This window comes from Psammomys obesus, unplaced genomic scaffold (genome assembly GCF_907164565.1).
Source record: "Psammomys obesus unplaced genomic scaffold, mPsaObe1.curated_primary_1811, whole genome shotgun sequence".
In the NCBI taxonomy this organism is placed as follows: Eukaryota; Metazoa; Chordata; class Mammalia; order Rodentia; family Muridae; genus Psammomys; species Psammomys obesus.
In genome coordinates this window covers 3,625-11,953 of record NW_026590233.1, presented here as the reverse complement: position 1 = coordinate 11,953, position 8,329 = coordinate 3,625, and the positions used below count along the sequence as shown (strand labels likewise).

The following is an 8,329-nucleotide window of genomic DNA, read 5'->3' as shown; positions in this document are numbered from 1 at the left end:
CCCCACACACAGACCTGACCAGGCCCATGGCTGCCGTCTTCCACATGAGGAAGCTCAGGAGGTAACCTGGCTTTACCCAAGACATTTCCCCTCCTTGGGGGCAGGAGCTGAAGGCAGAGGCACAGGTGAGTCCAGAACACAATCCCTGCACTATCAAGTCAACCTGTCACAGTTTCTAATTTTAAATCAAAGAAAACCAGACTTGGAACAAATGGGCTTTTATTATTCACACAATTCGTAGAAAAGGGGGTTTAGTCAACAGGGTGGAGCCGTATGAAAAGCTCTGGGGTGGTCCAGCAACACTATTTACACGTGGGAGCAGCCGTGTCCTCACATCAGGCACAGCATGTGCACTTGTCTGACTGGCCCTTGCACACACAGCCCTGGGCACACTTGGAGCAGCCCACAGGGCAGCAGGAGCAGCAGCCTGGAAAGGAAGGGAGAGGGAGAGGTCAGAGCAGGTTCCTAGTACCTGTCACACAGGCCTGGCTGAGCAGCTGCTTCCTGCCCCCAGCAGAGAAGCCTCTGGCTTTGAAGCCTCTCAGCACAGCTCTGCCCTGGGACAATCCAGTGGCCCTGGCAGCTGCAGAGCAATGGGCCTGGAGAAGGGAGGAATGGCCTCAGAAGGCCAAGGACCCTCCTCACAGGCTGCGGTGTAGGGGTTCCCTGCCCAGCCTGAGCCAGCACCCCAGCTTTCCCCACTCACTCTTCTTGCAGGAGGTGCATTTGCAGTTCTTGCAGACACAGGAGCTGGAGCAGGTGCAGGAGCCGCCTGTGGAGGAGGAGAAGACAGCAGTCAGGAAGAGGGGCAGGTGACAGCAGTCAGGAAGAGGGGCAGGTGACAGCAGTGGCCAACCCCATGGGCCCAGCTCACTTCACTAAGTCCTGCTCAGGGCTCCAGGAACCTGGCCTCCCTTCCCTTCTCACAGGGGAGGTAGGGCTTGGTTCTTTGACTCCCAGGACACAAAGGTCCCTCACCTCGTAGTTCAGGCAATTTATAAAAGTTTAATAATGCCTGGGGCTCAACACAGATGTCCCCACTCCGTGGGTCATCAAAAACCAGGCATTCACGCACCTAAATACTTCCCCCAACTCCGGAAAAAAAAAAAAAAATCCCTTCGGACAACACTAGTTAAGACTCCAAGAGTAGATGAAGGTGCTTGCAAGATGGGACGCTAAAAAGAACTGGAGTGAATCTCCCACTAAAGCCGCCCATTCCCGCCAAGCCTCTAGCCCATCCTCTGCTACTTGGGGGAACAGGCTCTGAGGTCCCAACTGGGTTTTCTAAAGACCAAGAACGGGGTGACTTACCGGTGGAGCAGGCGCAGTTGGGGTCCATTCTGAGAGCCGATGAAGCTGGATCAACAGAGCAATAAGGAAATGACAAACAGTCACGAGAAGGCTGGAAGTCTAGTGACGGCCGAGGGGGAGGCCGTCCTCTTTATAGTCCTGGGACAGGTCCGGGCGCAAAAGGTTTTGCACCCAGCAGGCGGTTGCTCCGGCGGGCGCTGAGTCACGTGCCCCGTGTCCAGGGTGAAGCAGAGCGCAGCTTCTGTGTAGGGTGCAGAGCTCCCTCTGGCGCTCGTGTGCACACGGTACCGCCCCTTTGGCTGGTTCCGGAAGGGAGACCTGTATGACGTGAGGTACACTGTGTCCCTGTAGTGCTTTCCCGGAGATTACACTTCATTACTTCCCCGGTGCATCAGGAGAACTCACCCCGGGCCCCCCAAAACGTCCGTAAACCCACCCGCAGCGCTGCTGTGTCCTCAGCTTCTCCTTTCCCTGAGTTCCTGGGCAGCCCAGTCCAAGTCTCCGGATAGAAGTTAGCAGAAGCAATGGAGACTCTTTTGTAAAAAGTTTAGCCTTGATCATGAACTTTCCTGGTCCTTACTGTCTCTCTGTCCTATCACCGCCCTTGGTTGGGACTCTTTCTCTAGGACACAGCAACAGGACCGATGCATCTCAACAATTTTCCTTTCCTGAGGGCACATTGTTCACAGCTGGGGGTCGCACACACACCATAGAGGTAGTTATTTTCTTCTTTCTTTGCTTCTTTCTTTCGTTTTCATTTGTTTGTTGTTGTTTTGTTTTGTATTGTTTTTCATGACCGGCCTCAAACTCAGAGCTCTGGCTGCCTCTGCCTCCTGAGTGCTGGGATTAAATCATACACCACCATGCCAGGCTTTACTTATTTAGTTTTTCACTGTTCCTCACTTTTTGGGGTTGTGGTTTTTGTGTTTTTGGGTGGGTTTTTTTGTTTGTTTGTTTTTTGTTTTTGCTGTTGTTGTTTGTTTTGTTTTGTTTTGACACAAGGTTTTTCTGTCCTGAAGCTGGTTTTGCACACCAGGCTGGCCTCAAACTCACAAAGATCTGCCTGCCTCTGCTTCCCTGAGTGCTGGGATTAAAGATGTGTGCCATTATGCCAGGCTGTTCTTCCCTTTTGAGTAACATTAGATTCCTCTGTCAGTCCCTGTTTAATTAAGTTCAAGCAGTTTGCTCAGTATCACTGACTTGGGGAGCTGTGCAGGGCTTGGAGTACTGTAACCTGACTTTGTTCTCCATGGCTTTCCCCTTTAAAAAGTGTTCTTAATAGAGACTCCCTTGTCTCTAGGAAGGCCTTAACATTTCAGCTGAAATCTTATACAGGAGCAATCCCCCCAGCTCCACGATGGACAGAGACAAAGGCAGTATTTTTGTGGTTGTTTTAAGATTTAGTTTTGTAACTAGTCCAAATTGGCTTTAAACTACAGACCCTCCTGGTTTCCAAGGGCTAAGATTACAGGCATATATTTTCATGCCTAGCTGACAAGAACAATACATGAATGAAATACATATATGTCTATGTGTGTATGCTTCCATATACCCATTTTTCTACTTATTTCTGTGTTTGGAATAAGATTGTTGCTTAAGTTTATTAAAGAGTTTGATTATAATTAAATATAACTAATATAAACACAGTTAAATGTAGAGGAATCTTAATTAAGAACACGGCTGCTCTGGCAAGGGATCACATCCAAAGACCTCCTAGGTCAGGGTGATCTGGCTGGAAATTCCAGGAGACAGAGGCAAGCAAACAGAGACCTCTGAGTTCAAAGCCAGCCTGGTATGGAGCAAGTTTCAGGTAAAGAAGAGCTTTGGTCCAGCCTTGGTGGTATACGACTTTAATGCCAGCACTCAGGAAGCAGAGGCTGGCAGATCTCTGAGTTCTAGTTAGTGCTGTTCAGGCAGTTCAGCTGAGTCAACAACTTGAGAGGCAGTGCACTGGAGTTGAGTTTGTGGCAGTTCAGTTCGTGGAATTAAGAGGCAGTTTCTACAGATGGTAAGGCTTTGTGGTTTGTTTTGTGACAGAGTCTTACTATGTAGCTGAGGCTAAACTTGAGCATGAAATCCTCCTGCCTCACTTTTTTGAGTGCTGAAATTACGTGTATGTGCTGTCGAACTCTGACCACCAGTGCACTATGGCTCTGACTCCAGAACCAGGAGTCAAAACAACTTTTTGAGACAGTGTTTCATGTGGCCCAGGCTTGCCTCAAACTTGCAAGTAGATCTTTGTAATTTGGAGACCAGTCTGGTCTACAAAGCAAGTCCAGGACAGCCATGCTACACAGAGAAACCCTGCCTCAAATAAATAAATAAATAAATAAATAAATAAATAAATAAATAAATAAATAAATAAATAAATAAATAATAAAAAGAAAAAGAAAGAAATAGAGGGAGCTGGTCACTGGCCTGCTTCCACCTGAGGCACCCATGCAAGGAGCAGGAGCTACCAGTAAGGGGAGGGTAAAGCCAGCAGAGAGCTGAAGGCAGAAGCAAGAGACAGAACAGTTGGTGGACTGTCAGGGCCAGGCCAGTCCCACTCAGGGCACGTTGACTGGAAGCTCTACTTCTCTTCACACATGTAGTATTTGTCTTGGGTCCTTGATCTGGGGGAGACATTGTCCCCTCCCTCCACTTCTGTCCAGACAATGATGATGCCTGGTGCCACTAATGTAATACCAAGTAGATAGATTATGATTTTTACTCTTTTTGTTCTCTGTCTAAAATAAGTTCCTGCAGCCTCTCGCAATGAACTCTTTGAGCCATGATCCTTCATATTTAGCTCAGGAAAAAACAACAACATTTTCTTTCAAGTACAATTTTCCTGGGTTTTTGTTTGTTTACTTGAACAGTCTCATTTTGCAGGCAGGTCTCAAAGGTGAAGCTGCCCTTGAACCCCTGATCCAACTCCTGAGTGAGGAGTTTCTTTTCTTACCCAGAGAGTGCACAGAGTATGTACGGGATGGGGGTAGGGAGCTGGGTGTAGCAGCCCCTACTGCATGAGTGACAGAGAAAGGGAGCATTAGTGCAAGAGGGAGAGACTGGTGAGCCTGAGAGAGTCTGTGTCTCTGGCTACCTCTCATTTCCCACCCCACATTCCTGCCTCTTGAACAGGGTACCTCCATGTCTTTTCACTGCCAACCCTGGAGTGGTTGTGAGCTCCTTAATTCCTGGAGTTTCTTTGTAGTTCTGTATCCTGCCTGGAGGGGATCCTGAGGAAGGAATGTTGACTTAAGAACTAACACAGGGTACTATGCCCTTTTCATCTTGACTCCATTTCTACCTCAGCCCTTCAAGTTGCACTTCATCCTGCTTGCACAAACAGGATTCACACAGATTCACCTTTTCCTCTTTCAGGGCCTGAGGGCTGGTATGATCAAATTATGTGTCCTTCTGAGCACGGCATTCTTCTGTGGAAACCCAAAAGGTGTTTAGCCACTCTGAAAAGCTCCCACCCAGCTTAAGTTCACTCATGTTGGCTCTGTGAACAGGCCAAGTGGAGAATCAAAAGCTATGAAAAGTTAGCAAGGCTTGTGTGTCATTCAGCATCGTTCTGGCCAGAAGGGCTTTGACCTCAGCACTGGTCCAAAGGCAGCAAAGCTCCCTCCCGAGGCTGCACCGCAGGGTGGTCCTCCCATGCGGTGCTTTCTGCACTCTGGAGCTTGCCACAATGGAATCCCCTCTCAGAAAATCCACCTGGATAGAATGTTCATACTTAGTTATGGAGCCTCAGCCAGGAGCCAGCTGTTCTCTCACCAATCCCTAGTTAGGAGATTTTCTCCCTCTCGTGAATGAGGACTCCTTACTGAGTCTGTGGGCTCCTTTCTAGTCACCAGGGTTTGCAGAGTCAACGCTGACAGAGCAGGCACTGAGTGGAGCAGGGCAGCTCTGGCTGTCAGGCCCCTTAGTGTCACTGAGGGAGTTAAGAGTTCTGGGTTTTCAGGAGGATGTGGGAACACAAGGATGTGGTGCACTTGCCATCAGAGCCTTAAGTGGGAAAGAAAGATGGCCAGGGATGAAGGTGCCTCTTTTCTTCCATCGTGTGGGCATTGTTCAATCTGACTTGGCACCTGTTGGTGTCCTGTTTCTGATGAGCCTGAAGCCATTTGGGTGCCAATGTGTCTGGACCAGCAGAGTCCAGTCTGGTTGGGAATATGTGACAATATGATGGTTGGCAGCTGGGAACATGTGGTTCAGCATCTAGGCTTCCACTGAGTGACAGGGTATCAGCATTTAGAGAGAGGTTCAAGTCTGGGGACATAAGCATGGGCTGTGTCAGTGGGCTGTGAATTACTTTCTGACACCAAGAAATACAGGCAGCCTTGTAAACTTACTCTTCAGAGACAAAGCTCAAAGGCAACTTGGTCCTGACTTCTGGCCAAGAAACTCATCTTTCCTTTGATTGAACGTCCAATTGCATTAGCTCAACAAATAGCCAGAGGGCATTAACCGTTGGTTTTAATTGTATGCCATTTAGGTCCTTACAGCTTCCCAAAGACTACCACCCCACCCTCCAAATTGCAAACTCCACCTGGATGCCCTGTTCCTGGGAAGATGCTGGAAAATTCCTTCCAGATTTCTAGTTACTTAACTAGTTAGTTGCCAGGGGTTGGAGTGAGTGAGGGGCAGATTCCTGCCTGACCCTGAGAGGAGCTTCCAAAGATTGACAGCCAACTCAAGTGCTCTTTTGAAGCAGAAAAACTCTTCCTGTTGGTGTCTCTGTGCCCCTCAGATGGACAGTTCTTCACGGGAGGTCCATCAGGTGCCCTTTAGTCTCCAGTGTGCCATGCACACCCTTGGAGAATGTTTGCAATTTTTTCTCATGATTTTGTTCTTCATATGATACTACATTTTTAAAAATCGACTTAGAGCCTAGCCAGTAACCCAGCACTTAGGAGTCTTACAGCAGGAGGAGTGTGAGTTCAAGGACAGTTTGGGTACACAGTAAGATCTTCCTTCAAAATTAAAGGTTATTACACTGAGACCAAGCTGGCTTCAAAGTTTCGATGATCTTTCTGCCTCAGCCTCCCAAGTGCTGAGATGACTGATGGGAGTCAACAAATGAGATTTACTCCAATTCCTATTTTTACTTTACCAGGCATTCCATACCTGAGCCATTTTAAATATACTTTTATTTATCGTTATTTTATGCGCACTAGTGTTTTCTCTGCATGTATGTCTATGTGAGAGTGTCAGATGTGGGTGCTAGGATTCGAACCTGGATCTTCTGGAATAGTAGTCACAGAGCCCTGGCTGTCCCCAACTGACTTTGTAGACCAGGTTGGCCTTGAACACGGAGAGATCCGAGAATCTCTGCATCCCCAGCTCCGGGATTAAAGGTGTGAACCACCATGTGCAGCTCATTTTTAGCCTAAAAATCCAGATGACTTGGGGAGAGCATCCAGAAATATTATGCACTTGGGGGTAGGAGTGTGGCTCATTAGGGCACCTGGTTTAGTGTGTGGAAAACCCCAGGCTTGATCTTCAAAACACACACACACACACACACACACACACACACACAGGAGATTGGCACATTTTTGTTTGTGACCCATGTATCCCTTCAACCCACTACTTTCCACAGAAGCCCAGAAATAACCCCACTAGCCCAAGTCAAGCCTTGGCAGTTGCATTTCAAGGCCTCTGCCAGCCCCTTACTCCCAAAGCACAAAGACAAGCTCAGTTAATCAAATCAACTTTTATTGTCAGTTACATGCTTTGTAGAAAAGTGTGGAGACCGGCTCAGGGTTGTGAAAAAGGACAGGGTTTGTACACGTTGCTCTATTTACAGGCAGTTGTGGGCACCCACTTCAGGGGCAGCAGCTGACTTGTCTGAAGCCTCTTTGCAGATGCAGCCCTGGGAGCACTTGGCACAGCCCTGGGGGCAGCAGGAGCAGGAGCCTGGGGGAGAAGAGTGGACCATGACAGAGACCCAGGCAGAGGCACCCCACCTGGATGCTCCCAGGAAGGTGGGCAGGTGAGGGGCCCGAGGGGAGTGAAGGGGAAAAGTAGAGGAGAGCCAACTCACTTTTCTTGCAGGAGGTGCATCTGCACTCTTTGCACTTGCAGGAGCCAGCGCAGGAGCAGCTTCCATCTGGAGGAAGAAGGCAGTGAGCAAGACCCAGGCGCACATGAACGCAGGAGTGCAAATCCCTAACTGAGTTTGGGCGAGCCACTATCTCCAAAACAAGATAAAGTGGGGAGGGGAAGTTCCAGAACTGGTTAGGAACTGGCAATCGGTATTAGCCTAAGGGTGACTAAGGAGGAGACCCAGAACAGCCTGTCTGATCTCCCAGAACCTCGGGTTGCTGAGCCCTGTCAGCAGTCAACCTTACCTGTTGCACAGGAGCAGTTGGGGTCCATGGCGGGTGGAGGCAGCGGTTGAGGACCGAGGAAAGGCTGGCGGAGTGGAATGCTGGAGGCTTAGTGGAGGGACCCTTTGCAGCGCTGCATTTATAGCGGGAAGGAATTGAGATGAGCGCAAAAGCTCCGCCTAGATGGAACACCACGCTGCACACGCCCCCGCCGCCTGCACACGTCCTTCTTCTTGCACGTGGGGTACGGTCTGCACACGCCCTGGTCCCTGCGCCCGGTGCTGCCTCCTGCTGCAGGTGGGACACAGCCCGCACAGGTCCAGGCGCAGAGTCACAGCCTTTCGGCGTTTGGGCTGAGCGCAGAGGGTTTGCCCTTGGGTATGTGACAAGTTCCGGGAAGCCTGCCACCCGAGCTTGCCTGTGCCCCTGGGCACGAGGGGCCGGGTGCAGAGGGCGTGTGGAGCAAGGGGCCCCCTGCCGCGTGTCCAGTTTACCCAGCGCGGACACAGCTCCCAGCCGTTGTCCTGTGGAGAGAGTCGGGCTTGCAGACCCTGGAAAACTAACTTGGAAGTGTGAACAGGTTACAAAAACCAGTCCTAGCCCAGACTTAGTCGCTGCTGGTGAAGTTTCCACCGCATGTGCTGAGCTAAGGGACATTGTGTTAGAGCGCTCATATTTCCTTACACAGCAGTGAG

The 8,329-nt window shown here is 49.8% G+C and overlaps 1 protein-coding gene across 3 annotated transcripts; it reads right to left on the bottom strand.

Annotated features, from left to right (window-relative positions):
• Nucleotides 1-202: 202 nt before the first annotated feature.
• On the bottom strand, nt 203-7,986 carry LOC129676381 (metallothionein-1). 3 transcript variants are annotated; one of them, XM_055606733.1, is made up of 3 exons: nt 7,656-7,751; nt 7,349-7,414; nt 203-427 (listed from the first exon to the last, which is right to left on the bottom strand). In XM_055606733.1, the coding sequence occupies exons 1-3, from the start codon at nt 7,681-7,683 to the stop codon at nt 336-338; spliced, it is 186 nt and encodes a 61-aa protein (XP_055462708.1). In that variant the 5' UTR covers nt 7,684-7,751; the 3' UTR covers nt 203-335. The 3 variants fall into 3 exon arrangements, with proteins under 3 accessions (XP_055462708.1, XP_055462707.1, XP_055462706.1); XM_055606732.1 differs by lacking the exons at nt 7,349-7,414; nt 7,656-7,751 and adding exons at nt 707-772; nt 1,312-1,566; XM_055606731.1 differs by lacking the exon at nt 203-427 and adding an exon at nt 7,003-7,221 and having other exon boundaries at nt 7,656-7,986.
• Between the last annotated feature and the right edge of the window lie 343 nt (nt 7,987-8,329).

What these genes read in the sequence shown, in the direction of transcription:
- LOC129676381 (XM_055606731.1), bottom strand. Translation starts at nt 7,683, where the DNA reads ATGGACCCCAACTGCTCCTGTGCAACAG. An exon ending in CAACTGCTCCTGTGCAACAG is followed by an intron (nt 7,415 to 7,655) that starts GTAAGGTTGACT and finishes TTCTTCCTCCAG; the next exon opens with ATGGAAGCTGCTCCTGCGCT. An exon ending in ATGCACCTCCTGCAAGAAAA is followed by an intron (nt 7,222 to 7,348) that starts GTGAGTTGGCTC and finishes CTTCTCCCCCAG; the next exon opens with GCTCCTGCTCCTGCTGCCCC.